Source organism: Blennius ocellaris (assembly GCF_963422515.1).
Source record: "Blennius ocellaris genome assembly, chromosome: 22".
Classification (NCBI taxonomy): domain Eukaryota; kingdom Metazoa; phylum Chordata; class Actinopteri; order Blenniiformes; family Blenniidae; genus Blennius; species Blennius ocellaris.
Genome location: NC_137671.1, coordinates 3,330,497 through 3,351,373, shown reverse-complemented (window position 1 = coordinate 3,351,373; position 20,877 = coordinate 3,330,497). Strand labels below are relative to the sequence as shown.

At 48.8% G+C, this 20,877-nt stretch overlaps 1 protein-coding gene across 2 annotated transcripts; it reads left to right on the top strand.

Moving 5' to 3' along the window:
* The first annotated feature begins 1,865 nt into the window (after positions 1–1,865).
* On the top strand, positions 1,866–20,778 carry golgb1 (golgin B1). Of its 2 annotated transcripts, none has more exons than XM_080518376.1 (20): positions 1,866–2,527; positions 4,143–4,221; positions 4,647–4,841; positions 4,924–5,037; positions 5,112–5,270; positions 5,353–5,472; positions 6,189–6,302; positions 6,510–7,173; positions 7,261–7,337; positions 8,022–8,079; positions 8,476–13,462; positions 13,546–13,957; positions 14,041–14,274; positions 14,798–15,625; positions 16,599–16,792; positions 17,583–17,742; positions 17,843–17,943; positions 18,205–18,276; positions 18,555–18,639; positions 18,734–20,778. In XM_080518376.1, the coding sequence occupies exons 2-20, from the start codon at positions 4,153–4,155 to the stop codon at positions 18,869–18,871; spliced, it is 8,781 nt and encodes a 2,926-aa protein (XP_080374502.1). In that variant the 5' UTR covers positions 1,866–2,527; positions 4,143–4,152; the 3' UTR covers positions 18,872–20,778. The 2 variants fall into 2 exon arrangements, with proteins under 2 accessions (XP_080374502.1, XP_080374501.1); XM_080518375.1 differs by having other exon boundaries at positions 18,549–18,639.
* The last annotated feature ends 99 nt before the right edge of the window (positions 20,779–20,877 follow it).

Here is a 20,877-nt window from a genome sequence, read left to right as displayed (position 1 = left end):
AACTTCGTAAAAGAGAAAATATTTGGACACCACAGATTAAAACCAAGAAGATATGACAGATTAAATTCATTCAATAACACTGCAGAGAGCTGTTAGTTCGCTAAGCAAACACCAGAAAACAATACGTTATATTCACGTTGCAGTGGTCTTGTACAAAATCCATATATTCATCATGTTAATGTTTGAGCTTCATTCAATCAGTGCGAGCAAAGTTTTACTAGAAAAGTAAACATGGGTTCAAAATGTCTGGAAGCCACAGACTGAAATGACTTTACTTTAGTGTTTAAACCTGTTTTTGGTTTTTTTTGGCACTGGTTTTAAAGTAAGACCGTGTATTTGTTTCAATTCAACTCATATAACTTGAAATGGCTAAAGGAACGGCGGGAAACTGAGCTGCAATTCACCAAAAATCACAGAAAATACATTGTATTATATATATATATTATATTATTATTGTAAATAAAACTTTTTTTTTATTTTAACCAGGGGAGTCGTGCAGCACAGTGTCTTCTCAAGTGAGCCGGATTGGTAAAATAGTTCCTTAATAAACCTTTAAATTTAAGTTTTTCTTTGTTGTGGGGCACAGTACATGTGATGAAAATGTCTATATTTTTGCAAAAACCAAGTAAATACTGCTGAAAATGACTCCAGTCTCAACACAAAGCCGATTCTCCAGGTGGTTTGGTCGGATTGCGGCGTCTTGCGGGCCGGTTTTGGCCGACGGGCCTCATGTTCGACACCCCTGGTGTGACGCCTTCTCTGTTTGGAGTGAAAACTCAAGAAAAACAAGCGTACAGTGTCTTTGTTTGGAACATTTTGGACTCATGTTCCACATGTGATACCTGCATGTAAAGCTTCCCACGGTTCACGATATATAACCACACGTATCAACAGAACTGATACAGATGGCGAAAAAAAAAAATCAAAAGTTTGTGTGACTTTGTTAAGGCCTCTTAGTTCCTCCTCCTCCTCGTCAATCCTTCACCGAGGCTCCACCTCGGAGCCCGGGCAGATCTCTTTGGCTCCGCTCCTCCTCCTCCCCCAGTGCAGGAGTCTGCAGACGGAGTCGAACACCGACGCCGTGTAGCGGGCGAACAGGCCGGTCCACCGGACGGCGTCCACCACCCACTGCACGGTGCGACCCGCGAAGGCCGCGAACACGGCGGCGTAGTGCGCCAGCAGCAGCAGGCTGCGGCCCAGCTGCCGGCCCTGCTTGATGATCAGGTTGACCCTCTGGTCGTGGCCCGCCATCGCCGGACGGCGCTCAGGGCGAGGAAGATCAGACGAGTCCGGGCGCCTCAGGAGCTCATTGTTGGGGTTTAAAACGTGGATCAGAACGTGTAAGAATCAAGGAATGCCAGTTAACGGCTCCCCTGCTATTTATTTGACCAAGGGTTTCTTTTTTTTTTCTTTTTGTCTTTTTGAAAAGTGGATATCAACAATCATGCTACAACATGTTAATAATGGAGCTCAAAGAGCCTAATTAATGAGTATTTGCTCACTTTCTTTTAAATTATTTACATAGAAGCTCCTGTATACAGATAGAGAATGGTAAAATGCACCTCAGGAGCTGATTCTTTACTTTTTAAAGGTAAATATTGAGAAATCAGTTAGTGTCTGGATCAGTTTTATGAATATTTGTAAAGAAAAGTCAATTTATTACTATTTTATTACTTATTTTTTGGCTTCAGTGTCGTTTTTTATTCTTACCAGCTTAAATATTCACAGAAATTTTCTTTAGTTTGACTAAGGAAGGCAAATATTATCAATTAGTGCTTCAAAATCAATTCTAAACTTTTTGAAACTGTGTACACGTACACAGATAAGTCTCAAATATTGACTTTACGTGTTGCCTAAGGGGTTGTTTTACACTTTTTTTGTATATCCTTTGTGAAGGTCCTTTTAGTTTTGCATAAAAAAAGACTCAAATCTCAAAAATATGTTGCTCGTGAGCCTTTTCCTCCATAAAAAAAGATGTGTGGCTCCAGATGTTAGAATCCTCGATTTATTCTTTAGCCTCAAGACGGTCAAATTAAAAAGGTAAATACTCCTGCAGATGCACTTCTGTGTGGTTCCAGGTGTAGAAGAGTCAAAGCTTGAGCACAGAGTTTGGTTATAAGTGAAATGGTAAAAAGAATTGCAGATGATCTCAGGTTTGAAGAGGAGTTGTGTTGAGGAAGTAAAGTCAGGAGCTCATTAATCCACGCAAACACAGAGATGAAGAAGTCTGGGATTATTTATCCAGAGGTTGAATAGTCAAGGAAACGTCTCTGGCTGCAGGAATTGTGCAAAAATTAAAGAAAACAAAAACAAAAAAAACCCAGTTTGCTCGTTTTTCGTGCGACCATTCACAGACGCTCCCTGCGAGAAGCCAGTGAATTTGCAGACGGTCCCTGACGCGGCCGTCCAATCACAGCGGAGGAACTTTAACTTCCGGGAGTGTTTGGTGATGTGGCTCTGCTCCGAAATCCATCCGAGGAGATCTTATTAATAAAAACACTCTTTCACCTGGGGAGCACTCGCACAGGTGAGCCGCTGCTCCTTTCCTTCAGGAGAAAACACCCGCCGGTCGGAGCCGTGCGGGGCTGGCTTGTCACGCGCGGAGCAGGAAACGTGAGCGGAGGAGCTTTTAAAAAATAAAAGACGTTGTCCGTGTTTACCTGTTCATCCGCGTTAGCTCGCCGAGTAGCTCCGGCTAACTCATAGTCTCCTGCTTAACGACAAACGTTTTCACGTCGCCCTCCCGCTCTTCTTCATCTTTGAGTGGGTTTGTCGCTTCGTGGAAACGTCCGTGTCTGGCCACCCGGGGGGTTTGTCGTCCGTTTTCGCGCTAGCTAGCTATAATCTTTGCTGTTCACTAAAAGGGTGACGCAGCCGCAGTGGAGCGTTCGGCGGGTTCGGAGACACTCGGCTCTGTTCGGGCCGAGCCGAGCCGGAGATCCGAGGCAGGGTCTGTCCGGCAATGTGTTGTCTCTGACTTTACGTCAAAAATAAATAAAGTAAATATCTTCTTTAAATTAATCACGACTGTCCTTTAAAAATGATCGTTCATTTATATCCGTGTTATTAATTAAGATTGGATTATTTATTTTTTTCGATTTTAGAAGTAATTTAGATAATCTAAATCTCTTTTCATCTCCTCCATGAGGTACCTCTCCCAACCTCTTGGTATCACAGATTTATTTGGAAACTGTTTGCGGAATCTTAAAGATTACTCCCTTGAACGTACCGCACGTTTTGATGTGCTTAAACCTCATAAAATACTGGTCATAATAAAACATTTTTACAGCCGCCTCGGATAGTAATCTTTGCACCTTGCTGCTCGGACAGGCATGAGAATGAGCTCATTTTATACATTATAATCTTGTTAAGTGTGTAGAAGGAAAAGTTCAAATGTATTCAAAAGATTATCTTAAAGAAATTAAGGACTAATAGAAAAGGTGTCTTATGTGTGGAGCAACAAAATCTGTCATTACCGTTTAATAATCGTAATCTCATTTGTGGCAGTAAATAAAGTTTAATGATCACTGGTTTTCATGTCTTATTTTCATATTTTAAGTCAGCACAATAGGCGTATGATTAAATTCTTCAGCAATAATCTCAGCAAATTGAACATATAAATGTATTTGGTGTTTTGCAATGTAGGTAAAAGACAAATGTTTTTATAAAGCTCAATAAAATCAACAAAAGGTTGAAGGCAAGCTTAACAATTTTTTATTTATTTTTTTAAGATTTTGTAGGACACTTCATCAGGACTTTTTATATAACCTCCCAGAGTTGAGCTTTGAGAACTTAATCAAGCCTCAAAGCAGATTTTTACGAGTCAATAGTTCTCATTTTACCGCTGTTGTTCTTTGCTGTGGGATTGTCTTTTCATTGTTTTCTCGGATCTATAAAACTCTTATCTCCGTGTACCTGTGCAATGTGTGAAGAATTATTGTTTTTCTGTGCTCACATTCCATCTGAGCTTTGCATGACTGTCAGGTTTTGCATATTTGAGGAAAAGGTGTGGTCATGCTACGTATAGTATCTGATGCACTTCTGATTGTAATGTGGCTCCTTTAAACTACGTTTACCAGAGTGGAGAAAACGAATCGAGGGGCTGAAGGACAATAATCACTGTATTTCCTTTCCCTTGGCAGCGCCATCTTTATGTTCAGCCGTCTGGCCACGGTCCTCCAGGAGCTCTCTGGAGAGGAGGGCCCAGATGGAGACCCACAGGTGAGAGAAGAACACATGAAATAAATCACAGCCTGAGTGAAACTCCCACCAACAATCTGGGATTACAAATGCAGCGATGTCGGCAGTGCCATGTCTTCAGAGTGTCTGAATGTTTCAGGAAACCCCATTCTTGTTTGAGGGACAGCAAAGCCACTGTTTTCAAAAAGGTCTGGATGAGGGGATAAAATCTAAATAATTATTTTATGATTTGCACATTTCATATTTAACCCCATATTTTAAGACATGTAGTTTAATTAATTGTATTTACCATTTTGATTATGTTGAGGGCATTTCAGAAATGGAATCAAATCAGAATGGGTTGTGGCGCTGCCGTCAAATAATTCCAAATGAGATCAAAGTTTTGATGGTGAAAAGTCTTCAACATCTAATAAGCAGTCCGAACCCTAACCCTGTGTCACTGTCAGGGTATGTTGGTGCCTCAGCTGCCCGCCGACGGCGAGTCCCAGCCTCCAGCAGACTCCGACGTGCCCGAGGAGGACACGGAGCGGCTGGCACATCTGGAACAACTGGTGGTGCAGCTGAAGGAGCTCATCCGGGACAAAGACACGCAGCTCGTCCACAAGGACGCCGAGCTTTCCAGCAAAGATGCACAGTTCAAGGTCAGTGACCCCGCCCCCCCCCTCGCTGGTCCGTTCCCTGCCTCCGCCGCCACGCGTCGTCAAGAGTCTTGATGTTTCACAGAGTGAGAAAGAAGAGGCTGAGGCTCGCTTCACCAAACTCAAACTGCAGGCGAAAGCCAAGATGGCGTCTCTCAACAAACAGATCACAGAGTTGAAAGGACAAGGCGGAGCTGCGGTGAGTTTTGGTGATCAACATGATGTTCTGCACGACCGACAAGTAGTCACGGTTTTGTTTCCTGCCCCCTGCAGAGTCCAGACAGCTCCTTCACTGGCTCCGCCGCCGAGGAAGACCTCCAGGAGCTGAGGAGCAAACTGAGCGAGGAGGAGGCGACCAGCCGGGAGCTGAAGGAGCGGCTCCAGTCCACCGAGAAGCTCCTGCGGGAGAAGGAGTCCGAGCACGCCGAGCAGGTGAGACCGTCCGTCTGTGACCGGGGTGAGGATTTTTAAACGGGACGAGGCCTCGCCGTCTGATCGAGCACTCTGTCTCCAGCTGCGGATCCTGCAGGCCGTGGTCTTCGAGAAGGACGTGCGTTTCCAGGAACAGATTCAGAAACACGAAGAGGAACTGCTGAAGGTCACCGCGCAGCAGAATGACAACGAGCTCCAGCAGGTAGAAGATCCACTCTTTCCATTAACGTCGGATAACTTTGCCATTGTCATTTGTAATCGTCTGCTTAGTTTTCTAACAAGAACTTATCATCTTAAAGGTTTCGTACATTAAAATATATATATATATATATATAAACATTGATATTTCTTGGGGGAAAAGTCCAGATTTCTCCTGGAAACAGTGAATCTCTTAAGATTAATGTTGGAAAATGCTTTCAGTCGCTCATGCAATCGACAGGACTGGATTCAGTTGTGGCCTGTCGGCCGTATGTTTGACACCCTGGTGAGGATTTAATAGGATTATATCAGGGATTTACATTGTTGTTACAAAAGGAAGGAGCAGTTGTTCTGTCTTGTTTGGCAGATGCATGTCCAAATTACAACTCAAAATGTAATGAAAACTGTGATCTGCTTTGCTCGTAGGAATTCTGTTAAAATCTGAGTCTCATTTTGCTTGTAAAAGTAGAATTTTAAGTAGAAAACATCCTAACTATCTGTTAATTCATGTTGCTTCAACTCCACTGTTTGAATTCATTCTGATTCTTTGTTGTTCAGCTTCACTGGACTCAGATACTCATTTTTCCAAGCTTTTCTACATTTAGAGCCACAAATAAACAGAAAAGAGAAACATGGTCCTCGTTTTTTTGTTTTTTTTTAATAAGAAAGAAGTCCAGATGTGAAGAATGAAGTAAATCTAAACGGTTTCCTGTTTCCCAGGCCTTGCATGCAGCATGTCAGCGGTGCGAGGAGCTGGAAGACGCCTTGAGCTCTCGCTCTCAGACGCTGGAAATGCTGCAGGAGGAAGTCAGCAGCGCCGATCAACAGAAACAGGTACTAGATCCTGCTGGACTGGATGTCAGCCGAGCTGCTGCTGCTGATGTGGCGCTGGCATTGAGGTTGTTTGACATATTTGCAGATACTTATTTATGTGCTGAGCGAACGCCGCCTAAACCAAACACGCCTTGCGATTGCAGTGGCGTGCTGTTGTCATGATCCGTTTGGCCGCACCACACCAAAGCACACCCTCTCTGTCCTCAGATCCTGACGGCTCAGTTCAGGCAGATGGAGCAGGAGCTTTGCGAGGCGGTGAAGCTGCGGGAGGAGGACAGGCAGCAGTGGGACGAGCGGGCCAGCTGGGCCGAGGCGGAGCTCGCTGCCCTCCGAGGCAGCCTGGAGGCCCTGGAGGGAGAGAGGGCGGCAGCGGCGAGGCAGGAGAGCGAGGTTTCCTCCCTGAGAGAGGCGGAGCAAGTCAGTCAGGAGGCTCTAGAGAAGGAGAGGCAGGAAGTGTCCAGGTTGGAGGCCGAGCTCGCCGAGGCCTCGGAGAGAGAGCGGACGGAAATACAGCGGCTTGAAAGCGAACTCGCGTCCCTGAGAGACTCGGGGGCTGCGGCGGCCGGGCAGGACGACTCTGAGGGGGAAAAGGCCGAAGTGGAGAGGCTGGAGAAGGAGCTGGTGACCCTCAGGCAGGAGCAGGAAGCCGTGCAGCAGAGGAGCGAGATGCTGGATGAGATCTGGAGGCGTGTGAGCTGCTTGGCGTGGGAGGACGAAGCAGGGAGCGAGGACGCGTCCGTCCCCGCCGACCTGGGCCTGCTCCTGGACACCGTGCAGTCTGTGGAGATGCAGCTGCAAAGACTGAGACACGAAAACAGCGAGAGCGAGGAGCGTTGTGCACAGCTCGGCCACGCGACGGCAACCCTGAAGGGTACGAGAGATTTTCCGTCCGCAACTTCAGTGTGTTCACGTCGAACTTGAAACGGTTTTACGACTGACGTGAACTTGTCACTTTCAGACGAACTGGACAGGAGGATTTCAGAGCAGGAGGAGGCTGCAGCCAAGATCCTGGAGCTGGAGGAGAAGATGGTGACGGTCAGTACATCATCCACCATCAGCGTTTCCCCAGAATAGATACAGAGGATACATGCAGAGACAGTTTTTAATAGTCTTAATTCAACTCGATGACCTGAAGGTTTTGTCATCAAGTCTCTTTGCACCTTTGTTGGTGTGATTTTAAAAGAGGCATCGTAGAGGAAGACGTCATGTCTGACATCCTCGTGGCTCTCCCATGTTCTCGATTGTGTAAGGTCAGCTTTCAGAGGGTAGGGTCGTGTCCTGGACAGTCGGGGTCAGGGCTCCAGTCTGGACGGGTGGTGACCGAGTGTCTCAGACAGTGTCGAGGACGAATCCCACAGCAGACAGACAGTGCTTCACCCCGGCGTGAGGAAGTCGGTCTAATCCCTCCTGGGCTGATCCACTGTCATGAGCGACCTTCAACCCGCTGTACAGCCACAGTCGCCTCTCTGAGGTTGAAAAGGAAGCCGTCCATATCATTTCCTAGTACATACCAGTGAAACAAATGATTAAATTGATCTCATCTAGTCTATTTGTATTTAAATTTGATTTGATTCTCTCTTTATTAGTTTACATCAGCTCTTTTCATCGCCAGTTTGAACATTTACTCTATAGATATAGTTTAAAGTGACATTTTCTCCATTTATTTCAAAAGTGGGTAAACATCTTGGTTTCTGTCTGTCTTCCTTTTCCCTCTTTTAGATAACAGACAGAAACGACGCAGCTGAACCGCGACAAGATCCATCTGAAGAGGATAAAGGTACAAGAATTGACCTCCTAAATGAGGATTTGCTCAGATTATACCGACATAAAGCAGACAAAGTTTTTTCTTGCTTGTGTGCTTCAGCTAATCTTTATATTCCTATCCTGTTCTGAACTATACATTCTTTTTAAAGCCTCTACCTATCAGAACATAGAGAATTCATGTTGTTTCCCTCATATACTGAGCGTTAAGGTGAACCTTCACAGACCAGATTCACCAGCCTGGCAGACATTTGTAACAAGAGCTTCTCATTACTGTCAGAATCCTTATACTTTGGACAATTCTGCAGTCATAAAATCTAGTTGAATTTTGTTGGAATTGATAAAATTACAGACAAAAGAAAGTTTAGTCAACTTTTTTTTTTTTTTACTTGATGTTTTCTGCCTTTCACAGCACATATCGTCTCCCTGGAGCAGCAGCTGCTAGATAAAGACAACGAGCTGGTGGCGTTGCGCGAGTCCCTCCTCGGGGCTACCGAGCAGAGCTCCAGTGAGGTCGCGGGTGAAAACTATGATGAGGCGCCGCCTCATGACGGCTCCGCCGCCCTCCCCGACTTCATGAACGAGACACAAGAAGAGGAGACCACCTTAGTGGCCGAGGACACTTCCGTCCTTTCCGCTTCCGCTGAGAATGAGAGCAGCCCGGAGCTGATCGGACCCCAGTCCGAGTCCCCCGAGGAGTCCAAAGTCACCTCCTCCGACGAAATGGTGGCCAGCAGCGATTCGGAGGTGGCCCACAGCAGCTGGACCCTCCTGGAAGCTGTGAATCAGGATGGAGGTCAGGAGTGGCCCCCCGCCTTGCAGGACTTCAACCAGTCGTGGGTGGCGACGAGCATCGAGCAGGAAGCCTCCTCCACCGTCCAGGTCGAGTCCTCGTCCGTGGTCATCAGAGAGACGGTTGAGGTTCGCGTGAGTTCCGAGACCTCCTCCTCTGCGGAGCTCACGGGACCCTCCGGCCTGTTCGCCCAGGCTTTGGCCGAGGAACTCCAGAAAAGGTACAGCGAGCTGTTGGCTGAGCTGCAGAGGCTTCGAGAGGCCGCTGCAGAGTCACAGGAGAAAATAAGGAATCTCGAAGAAGAAACGCAAGCACTCGCCGCGGCCAAAGAAGAAGCCGAGTCGCAGGCCAGTCGTTCCGCAGAGGAGCTCAAGTCGGCATATGAAGAACTGGATAACCGCTCCCAGCAAAGCGGCTCCTTAGTGGATAAACACGGCATCGAAATGCAGCTTCTAGAAGAACAGGTGGACATTTTACACTCTGAAAATAAATCCAAGGGGCAGCAGATTTATGATTTGCAGGAAGATCTGGAAATGGTCCGCCAGGCTCTCTCTGAGCAGGAGGGTCAAGCCCGGATGCTGAGCGCTCAGCTGGAGGACAGGGAGCTCCTCTCCTCGGAGCTCGAGAGGAGACTCCAGGACATGGAGGGCAGCATGCTGGCGTTCTCGCAGACGTCGGACCTCAACAGTGAGTCCATGTCAAGGAAAGACCTGGAGATCAGCGACCTCCAGCTTCGCCTCGATCAGAAGGAGCAAGAGCTGACGGAGCTGAGCACCAGCATGTCTGCCAAACTCCTCCAGGCAGAAGACGAGAAGTTCCAGGTCGACGGTGAAGTGAGCAAACTGAAGGAGGAAATCGTCGAGCTGAAGAAGGTCAGAGACGAGACGCCGCAAGCGAGCGGCGACGACTCAGCGGCTCGTCCAGAAGATGAAGTCGATGGTTTGAGGAAGGAGAAAGGAGTGCTGGAAAACCAGCTGGCAAACGCGAAGAAGAAGCTGCAGGCGGCTCTTGTGCAGCGTAAAGAACTGATGAGGAAGGTCGCCGAGTTTGAGAACGAAGCGAAGAAACGGAACGCTGGAGCGTCACAGGAGGAAGCTCCTGAAAATGTTCCTCAGGTTGACACCCCGAAAGCAAACCAGAGCCAAGAGATGGAGGCTAAACTTGAGGAGCTAGAGCAAGCTTTAAGGGCCAAAGAAGAGGCAGTCGAGACTCTTGAGCTGAGAATAAGCCAGCAGGATCAAATTCTTGCCGAGACATTGGCTGTCAATAAAAAGCTCAGTGAAGAAGCTGAGAGCTCTCAGCAGGGGGAAACGTCCTCAGAAACGACAGCGCTCCAGTCGCAGGTGGCCTCCCTCGAAGCCGAGTGTGAAGCTCTTCACAAGAAGGTTCAGGAGGCCCAAGAGTCTCGCAAAGAAACGATCCGCAAGGCGAAGGAGAAGGACAGACACCACCGGGAGCAGCTGAAGACACAGAAGGAAGAGTACAGCGAGCTGATGGAGCGCTTCGACGTGCAGAGCAGCGAGCGGGAAGCTCTCCTCTCTCAACTGAGAGAACTGGAAACCAAACCGAGCTCCGACAGAGAAGATGCACCGCAAGAAGAGTCAAAGATGGAACATTCGGAGAAGCCTGCTGCTGGAAGTGACTGGGTGCAGGAGGAATGGGTGGATTTCGCCACGGCCGAGACCGATTCATCGCAGACTCAAGCCAGTGATCCCAGTCAACCTCGTGCTGATCCTCAGCTGGAGGAAGCTCTGAAAGCGCTCCGAGAAGAAGTCCGGACGGTGCGAATGGCCAACGAGGAGTTCGAGAAGCGGCTGTGGGAAACACAGGAACATCTGTCCGCAAAAGAGGCTGAAATATCAGAAGTGAGCAAAGAGCTGCTGGAGCTCAGAGGAAAAGAGAGACAGATCGACGCTCTCTCCGAGGAAATTACCGATTTGCGAGAAAAGCTTCACCAAGCCGAGTCCGACGCCGACGCCCTAAAAGCCCAGATGGAAGCTGCGGCCGGAGCCGCCTCCGCAGATGCGACAGCATCCGTCACTGCTCTTAAGGCTGAAGTTGAAGACTTCAAGCAGTTCCTGGACAAGAAGAACTACGAGATAACCGAGCTCAGTCAGCAGCTCGGCGACCAGAACTCACTGATTCACGCCATGCAGGACACCGTGTCTCAGAAAGATGACGTCATTGCCTCTTTGCAGCAAGAGCTCAAGGTGGAGCAAGAGAAAACTCAGAGACTAGAGGTGGAGTCTCCGCAGAAGCAAGAGGATGAGGGCGAGTCGAAGATGCAGCAGCTTCAGCGCAAACTTCAGGCGGCTCTGATCTCCCGCAAAGAGATCTTGAAGGAAAACAAAACCCGGAAGGGGCAGCTGGCGTCAAGTGAGCAGACCATCAATGAGCTGCGGCACAAAATCAACGACGCAGAAGACGAGCTGGAGAAACTCCGAGGTGAAAGAAGCCGACTGATTGAGGAGGTCGACCGAGCGCTGGTGGAGAATCAGAGTCTGGGATCCTCGTGCGAGAGCCTCAAGCTGGCCATGGAAAACGTACTCGGCGAGAAAGACGCCTGTCAGCGAGCGGCGGAGCTGGCGAAGGAGGAGGCGTCCAGTGCGTGCCGAGAATGGGAGGAAAAGGTTCAGGGCATGAAGGACGAGTATGAAATGCTGCTCAAGTCGTACGAAAATGTGAGCGACGAGGCCGAGAGGGTCCGACGGGTCCTGGAGGCCGCCAGGCAGGAGAGGCAGGAGCTGGCATCCAAGGTGAGATCCCACGAGGCGGCGAGGCAGGAGGCTGAAAGACAGTCGGAGGAGTCGCAGAAGGAGGTGGATCTGGTGAAAGACAAGATGAGAAAGTTTGCCAAAACAAAGCAGCAGAAGATTTTGGAGTTGGAGGAAGAGAACGAGAGGCTCAGGGAGCTGCAGGAGAAGCCTGCGGGCAAACGGGAGGACAGGACTCTGAGGGCTGAGGTCAGACAACTTCAGGAGGAGCTGGAGGCTCTGAGAGCCGAGCTGGAGACCGCCGTGACAGAACGAGACTCTTTAGGGCTTCAGGTGGAGCAGCTGAGGGAACAGCTCAGTCAGACGGGAGAAAATGATGACAGGAAGTCAGTTGATCCACAGAACAGTGAAACCGTTATAGAAGACGTCATCAGTCAACAGTCTCGCGCTCACATGACGACCGCAGAGCCTCACAAGGAAGACGTGGAGACTTCCACGTCTCCGGAGGACCAGCTCGTGGCCGTTTCTGCACCTGCAGCACTTTTACAACCTGACGGCGAAGGAGCAGAAGAGACAGGAAGTGCTCAGACGTCGTTAGAAAACAAAATGAAGGAAATGGCGGACGCTGTTAGTGCGGAGAGAGAGCAGTGGCAGCAACAGGAGGCGAAGCTCAAAACTGAACTGGCCTCTCTTGAGAGAGAGCTTCAGGAGGTGAAAGAGAAGGAGAGCCTCGTCGACTCGTTGGAGAAGCGCCTCCAGGACAGCAAGGAGAGGGAACAGAGTCTAATGGAAGAGGCTGCCAAGAGAGAAGCTCAATTCAAAGATCTCCTCAGAGGCCTGGAAGCCGAGAAAGATAACCTGGAGGAGCGCCTGATGAACCAGCTGGCTCAGCTCAACGGCAGCATCGCCGGCTACCAGCAAGAGGCGTCCGACCACCGCGAGCACCTCAACGAGCTGCAACGCGAGGTGGAGCGGCTGGAGCGGGAGCGCGCCGAGCTGGAGGCCGAGGCCCAGAGCGAGAAGGACCGCGCCGGGAGGCTGGAGGAGGACATGAGGCAGGCCCAGCGCGAGCGGGCCGAAGCCGAGGCGGAGTCCGGGAAGCAGAGGGAGCTGCAGCAGCAGCTCCGCTCTGCTCAGAGGGTGAAGGAAGGCAGCCAGAGCCGGGCGCGTCAGCTGGAGGAGCTGCTCCGGGAGAAGCAGCTGGAGGTGCGGCAGCTGCAGAAGGACAGCATCAAGTACCAGGAGAGGATCAGTGAGCTGGGGAGGGACGCCAAGGCCCTGCAGCTGAGCAACGGCACGCTCGCCGACAAGCTGGAAAAGTCCCAGTCCGAGGTCGGGAAAACTCTGGAGGAGCTGAAAGAGACGGAGGCCGAACTGGCTGGATGCAGATCTCAGCTGGAAGAGACCCAGAAACAAGCGAGCGAGGCTTCAGCGGCTAAGACGAGCCTGGAAAAGAGCGTCCAGAAGAGGGAGGCGGCGTGGAAAGCGGACGCGGAGCAGACGCTGGACTCGGTGAGATTCCGGCTGGGAGCCGAGCTGAAGGAGATGGAGCTGAGGCTGGAGGAGTCGTATAGGGAGCGGGACAAGGAGGAGGAAGCCACGCTGGAGGCGAGGGAGGCGGCGCAGGGCGCCGAGAGACGGGCGCAAGAAATGCAGGCCCGTCTGGACGAGTCTCTGGCCAGGCTGACCGCCTTCTCGCGCTGCATGTCCTCCCTGCAGGACGACCGGGACCGAGTCCTGGACGAGGCTCGCCAGTGGGAGTCTCGTTTCAATGGCGCCCTGCAGGCCAAGGAGGCCGAAATCAGGGAGGCCGAAGCTCGAGCCAAGGAGCTTGGAGAACAGCTTCAGAAAGAAACGGCCATCAAAGAAGAACTGCAGCTTTCAGCCGACAGGTAAAAAAAAAACCTTCGTTTTCTGTTTCACTGAGCAAATCTTCGTTTTCGTATGAAGCTCAAAGGATGTTCTTGTCTTTCAGGTTGGAGAAGGCAGGCAAGGACTGGCAGCTGGCGCTGAAGGGAGAGGAGAAGAAAGTTGTAGAAAGTGTGGCGGCCCTGGAGGAGGAGAGGAGGAAGCTGCTGGAGGCCAGAGCCGAGCTGGAGGCCGCGCAACAGCGAGCCGGCGCTTTGAAAAACGAGTTGGAGAGCCTCCAGCAGAGAAGCCGCGCTCTGGAAGAGGCCGTGGCGCGGCTGCAGGGCGACGTGGAGCGGGCGAGGGCGGCGCTGAGGGAGCGCGAGGCGGAGGCCAGCCAGCTGTGCCTGACCGTGGAGCAGATGGAGGCCGACCTGCGATCCTCCAAAGCGCTGACCGAGAACCTGCAGGGCGAGCTGCAGGAGAAGGAGCAGCGGGAGGTGGAGATGCTCGGGGAGAAGGAGCACGCCGTCTCCCAGGTGCGTCCGGCTCTGAAAACGCCCGCGTCCAGGTACTCCAGGTAAACCACCTTAACCGTACACGGTGTCGCTCGTTCCCAAAGGCTGCGGACGAGGCCAGGAAGGAGGCGGATGAAAGGGCGCGCGGAGCCGAGGAGGAGCTGGAGCAGAGGAGGGGGGAAGTGCGCGACCTGGGAGAGAAACTGCGAAAGGCGGAGGAAGAGAGCAACAACAGGAAGGTGAAGCTGGACTCCTTCATGAAGGCGATGGGCTCCTTGCAGGACGACAGAGACCGAGTCCTCAACATGTACAAGCAGCTGGAGGAGAAACACTTGCAGGTATTTCAGAAATAATAGGACCTGACCGGGTGGAGGGTTTATCTGGGAGATCTGGAGACGTTCGTCACATTTACACTTAAATGTGTTATTTTTCCAAACATTATTTGTCCTGCAAACCTTTTTCCAAATAGGAGGTTTTTTTTTAAAAGGGGTTCAGCTCATATTTGGATTAAAAAAAAAGATAAAAAAACCAAAAAGCACACAAACGTTTTTATGTTTTAAATGTAGATTAATCTACATTTTATTAATGTATGTCACACAACTACTGTGTTTAGGCTTTGAAATTAGTGTAAAGTTTGGCATTTATTTAGCATTTCATGAAAATGCTGTATGTTTTTATCCTGATTAAAAAAAAATGAGTAAAAATGACATTTTTTCCCCTTCTCTGTCTTGCACTTTAGGCTTTTTTATATTATTGTGTGTGATGCATGATAAAACAAATATCAGCTAAAAAATGTGTGATAAAATACAGTCAAGAAATATTGGGTTAGGGTTTTTTTTTTTAACTTGTGGCGTCTTTCAGGTAATGATGGAGAAGGACGGTTTGATCCAGGAGGCGGCGGGGGAGAACAACAGCTTGAAGGAGGAGCTGCGCTCTCTGATGGTCCAGAGAGACGACCTGTTCGCCGAACGAGCCAAACTGGCTGCTCAGCTGCACAACTACCGCGAGGAGCTCAACCAGGTCCTGAGCATGAAGGAGTCCCAGCACCGCCAGCTGCTGGCGGCGCAGAGGGAGCGCATGGAGGGTCTGGAGCGGGAGCGCCAGGAGCTGGAAGGTCAGCTGAAGAGCCTCGGCCGAGCCAGAGAGGCGCCGGTCCAGGCCGTGGAGAGCCAGACTCTGAGTCAGGCGGCGGCGGTGGCGGCGGCGGCGGTGGACGCTCCCGGAGCGGAGGTGGAGAAGCTGAGGGAGCAGCTGCAGGCGGCCAGAGAGCGAGCGGACGGCCTGGAGGAGGCGCTCCGCGGGGAGCGGGAGGCGCAGGAGGGCCGCGACAAGGAGCTGGCCGAGCTGCGGTGGGAGGGCGGCGTGATGAGGACGGAGTCGGAGAGCGCCCAGGAGAGGGTGTCGGAGCTCGCCCTCGACCTGCTGACCGTCGAGCAGAAGCTGCTGGAGGAGATGGAGGCCACCAAGCACCTGCGCGCGGAGAAGGAGTCGATGGGGAGAGCCATGGCCTCCCTCCAGGACAGCAGGGACCAGGCACTGAGCCGAGTGCAGGAGCTGAGCGGGAGGCTGGAGGAGGCGAGCAGGACCGGGGGTCACACGGCGCCCAGCAGCCCTGGTGGAGGCTCCACCGGGGAAGTGTGGGGGCTGAAGAACGCTCTGCAAGCCCTGCAGAACGACCGGGAGAGGCTGGTGAGTTCAGCACGACCAGGAGGTCTAGTACCTTCATAAGACCCGCGACACAATCAGACTCACGAAGGCCGACAAGGAAACTGTGAGCTTAAATCACAATCTTAAAAAAAAAGCGTTTCACCGTTTCATGGATTTTCAGGTGAAATCACAAATAATCAAACCGAACGTGTATGACGTCCAAGCAGAGCACATTACTTCAATAAGCTCCGAGTATTTATGGTTTACATAAACTGATCAATTATTATTATTCTATATAAAAGATTAAGTTCATTCATTCAAATGTAAAACGTCGGTTTGAATCACTATAACAGACTTTTCCATCATATTCTAATTTCTTAAGTTATATGGGTATATTGTTAATATTTCTTGTTATCTTGGTCATGTTATAACTTGAGTCAACGTTTTTAAATATGTTACATAAAGGTTATTACAATGTGATCATTTATCGTGCTATGGTTTGTATAAACTTTCATGTTTACAATAGATTTTAACGTGCAATAATTACGTTCCAGTTGTCTTCAGAATTCCCAGTTGAGGAGCTGAAGTTGCAGAAGTTCCCAGTTTGAACTTAAAAACTTCCAAGATAGCACAGTTTCTTTTTTGAATCTGTTAAATTAATTCTTTCTCTGTCGCGTTTCTGCGGTTCTGAATTATTAAGTTCTTGAATTCCCCCTTTAGTCTTTATTTTCACTTGATATTCAAAGCACAAATACCTGTTCTGTACAAAATTCTACTGTTTTCCAGCTTGTTTTTTCTGTGGAAGTGACATAATTCTGAGTTATAGGTTACAAATTCACCCACATCTGGAAAATAATGCACAAACCATTCTAATAGTCAGCGTTTTTGTGGGTTCCTTTTTTTTTTTTTAATGACCTTTTTCCTGATATATTTAATGATCCATGTAATTAGGAAACCAATTGTCAGGTGAGCGTTTGCTTCAGCTTGTCTTGATGTGTTTGTCCCGGACGAGCAGCTGGAGCAGCTTCAGGCCCAGTGGGCGGAGATGAAGAAGCAGAAGACGGAGCTGGCCCGTCTGGGAGCCGGCGAGCTCATCAAGGTCAGCCAGGAGCTTTTGGAGGAGAGGAAGAAGAACGAGGACGTGCTCGGAGTCGTGGCGCAGCTGCAGGACGTGGTGCAAATGGCAAAACAGGAGAATGAGACTCTGAGGTGACTGGGAGTTTTTTCCTCTTTTAGTCGATTGTTTTTTGCACCTATTACTTTTTTTTTTTATCAGCGCTTAGAAATCAGCTGATGAGTGTCATGGTTTTTTACATAATTTCACTGAGAAGTTTGAGGTTTAAATGTGGCAGTAAACTGCTCTTCTTTCTTTCACAATTGAACATTTTGAAATATTTCCAAGCTGTATTTACGGCCTATTTACACAACAGTTGATTAGAAAGAGCCCCATTTTTGTGATTTCATTTCATCAAAGTTTATCTCTGGTGGGGATGAGAGTTAATTCACTGGTCTATTTTCACAGCCAAACACGTCTTCTTGTAAATAACCATCTCTCTCCAATCTCTGTTACAATCTTCAAGCGATATATGATTGGATCAATTTCCGCCGAAAAGCTACAAACTGGATTTTCTGTGCAAGTTAGGACATTTTCAAGCCTGAAACTGAGAAATCTTGCCTGCTGGCAAAACTTTATTTGTCTTCTGTGTTTTTATTGCTTGGACAGCTGTTTGCTCCAGGCAGAGTAGCGTCTTGGAAACTGCTGAGGCTGGTGTCAAACTACAAGCACTTGATGTTGTGTGTCGGCGTGACGAGTTGAGAAAAAGTGCAGCCAGTCCTTGTTGCACAGCTGATTCGTCCACGCTCGTGTCGTGAAGGCCGGATTCTGTGATTTCGGAGGATTTTTTTCCCGTGTCGTTAAAAAAAGAAAGAAAGAAAACGGTTGAATGGACCTTCTAAGTTGCAGCAGATTCTGATCTGTCGTGTGTTTTTCCCCTCCCAGGCTGGAGCGAGTGGACTGGCTGGCTCAGGCAGAGCAGCTGAAGCAGCAGACCCTCGCCACGCTGTCGGAGCGCGACCAACAGCTGCGGCAGCTGGCGGCCATGCTGGAGGAGGCCCGCGCCCAGCAGCCCAAACTGCAGCAGGAGCGCTACCAGACTGAGGTCCGCGTCCCAGACCGTCGTCACGACGACGTCGACAACACGAGAAATTCATTAGTTCAAGCGAACAACCTCCACTGTGCTTTCCCCCCCCCCCCTGCAGGGCACGGAGGAGGTGGACAGCGCTCCCGGAGCCCCGCAGGAGCGAAGCAGCCTGCAGGACGGCCACGCCCACATGGCCGAGATCAAAGAGCTGCAGCGCAGGTACCGTGCGAAGAACGTCTCGCTTTACGCTCGACGCGGCGGTGCAGGAAAACAATGTCAGACAAGCAGGAGCTGACGTTGAAATATACAAGAAATGTATTTGGTTCTTGGTGCAGAATTATATGGCGACAGCCTGGTAATGAACCTGCCGCCGTTTAAAGGATGGGTCAGTGCGGGTGTTTGCGATACGCCGCCCCCTGCTGTTTGGGAGGGCGGCGTTCGATCAAGAGGCACGCATGAATTTACTTTCTCGCACTTCAGGCTGGATGAAGAAACCCAGCAGAGGATGACGGTGGAGGAGCAGCTGATGGTCACACAGGATCAACTCAAACGGTATCGGTTGAAGTTTCTTAAAAACCTTTGAATATTCAACATATATTTGTAGTAATGAACCAGAGCCAGTTGTTTTGGTGTCAAATCTGATTCGAGCCATTGCAGTTGACTAGAATCTCATTATTTTCGTCTTTAGCAGTGATTGTTCATCACTTAGTGGTTTGGAAACGGGCTCCCAAACCAAATATATATATATATATATGCAGACTGGAAACAAATTCAAGTTCCTGAATGTGTTCGGTCAACAAAATGTTTTTCCTGCTCCCCGCCAGCCACAGCCAGGCGCCGTGGCACTCGGCGCGCGAAGACGACCTCTCCGAGACGGCCGTTTTCATCGACCCGTCCGAAGGCGCCGCCACTCGGGTAAATCTCTGCCGCCGCCACAACAACAAACCTCGAAAACGAGTTTTTTTTTTTGTTTTTTTGTTGCCGTAACCCCCGTGTCGCTGCCCCACAGAGTCGGAGAGGCGGACCCGGCGCCATGCGGCTGCTGCGCGCGGCGTTCTGCTCCCGCCAGCGCACGCCGCTGCTGCTGAGCCTCTACCTGCTCACCGTGCACGTGGTGCTGCTGCTGTGCCTGGGCGGGTTCCTCTGAGACGCGGCGCCGTCTCAACACCGATACGTTTAACTAAGGGCACTGGGAGGGACGATTTACAAATGTTGCACTTTACACGACTTAATCCTTCAGCCAAAGTAAGCAGGTGTGTGTGTGTGTTTGAGTTCAACCTCTTGGGGTCTGGGACGACTTTGAGTGTGTATGATATGACGTGGAAGAGCGAGCATGAAGAGACGAAGCATAACCCCCCCCCCTCAAGAAAAGTGTTTTTAGAAGGAAATGTAGAATCCTAATCCAATGTTAATCTTGTGCCTTTAGATTGGGATATAACCTGAAAGCATCACTACACTTTGAAGTACACGTCCTACGTTTTGGGTGACAAACTCTCTGGTGGCGGCGGCGGCGTATTTGTGTTCCTTGTTTTGTGTATTTTTTTAAATATACATATATATCGTTATACTGAACATCATTACTACTTTCCTGTCTTTCACTGCAATAAAACAAATTAGTTTACCACAAAGACGGGGAAAAAGCAGAGATGCATTGCTGCAAAGTCAATTTAGAAGGTTTGAAATGAACTTTAAATATTTATTAACCAACCGCAAGAAGGCTCCAGATCCCACAAACCCAAGTCAAGTTAACAACGCTTTAAAAAAAAAGAAAGTATTTTTAACCTCGGGAAAATAAGTAAAGTATATAAAATGTTCAATTTAAAGAACTGTTGTTGCTGCTTCGAGGGGATTTTGTCAAATCGTTTGACTGAAATGTTAAACCCACCTAATTTGTCCTGTTGCCAGTTTATTCGTCCTTTTGAAGCTTCTCGGACCTGAAGGCATGTAGAATCATGGCTAAACGTTTCTCCTTATTCCTGAAATGGATATTTAAAAAGAGCAGCTTTTTTTTTTTTTGGCTGCAACACTTGGTTGACTACTTTAAACCTTAACTGTTCCTTGACTTTCAAAAAAATATTTCGTTTGAAATGACGCCAACAATCAAAGTGTTCCAGGAATATCTCCGGTCAGTTGGTTCCTGTCGGTGCAACGCTGGATTTGGTTACCGGGATATTTTCTAACTGGAAAATAAATGAAAATAACAACTTTGTGCAAATTATGTGGCGGTAAAAAAAAAAAAAGGGGGTTTATATAGTTTAACAATGGCTGCGTGGGACTTTCCTCTCTAAGATAAACTGCTGCTGGGCTCACGGCCTGTCGCCACCTATTCCGCCGGAAAGTGTGAAAACTGCGGCAAAAATGTGGAATCTGACTTCCAGAGATGTCCGATTTGTCCCTCACCCGCTATTTTCCACTCGCCAGAAATAAAAGGGAACGCCGTGCAATTTGTGTTCTTACACATTCCTGTGTTATATTTACTTCTTTTATCAATCACAATTCCAGAAGAGAAGGGATCATATTATTCACACGTGTACATATGTACATGTATTGTATGTGTGCGCTGGACGTGTGTGTGTGTGGATTCATTCCAAAGGACGAAGACTAATGATGTCCATCCACCTATTTACCCACCCCGACGTAGCATAATTTATTCTTAGTATGAAACATTGTCCACCACCTCTGTGGGAATCAACAGCCTCTGGTTTGTCCCTCCTGCAGGTTAAACATCTGGTTCGTGCTCATTTTTGTCTTTTGTCTTCTCGCACAGGTAATTACACTGTAAATAACTGTTTAAAGGGCTGTATAGAGGAATAAAATGTTATCTTAAGTGTTGATGGTGCAAGTCAGGGACAGACTTTTTTTGTGGTGAAACAGTTGGCTTATCAGGAAAATGATTACAAACATTTCTTTGTCTTTTAATTCATTTGGAGGAATTGAGTTGTTATGGAAATCTTGGTTTTGTGTTTTCTGAGAAATCATTGCATACTGTCACATTTTAAACATTTAGATAACCTTTCTTTCCAGGCGAAGGGACTACGTGTAAACACTGTTACTGCTCACACACATGACTTTATTAAAATCTTTTAATAAAGGATATTTTGAGTGTACGAGAAGCTTGAGTCAGAGTTTGATTTTTTTTAAAGAAGTTGTGCA

Bases quoted from the DNA above. Each gene is read 5' to 3' on its own strand.
- golgb1 (XM_080518375.1), top strand. From the start codon at position 4,153: ATGTTCAGCCGTCTGGCCACGGTCCTCCAGGAGCTCTCTGGAGAGGAG. The intron at 8,080-8,475 runs GTACAAGAATTG...TGCCTTTCACAG, and splicing joins TCCATCTGAAGAGGATAAAG to CACATATCGTCTCCCTGGAG. The intron at 14,275-14,797 runs GTATTTCAGAAA...GGCGTCTTTCAG, and splicing joins TGGAGGAGAAACACTTGCAG to GTAATGATGGAGAAGGACGG.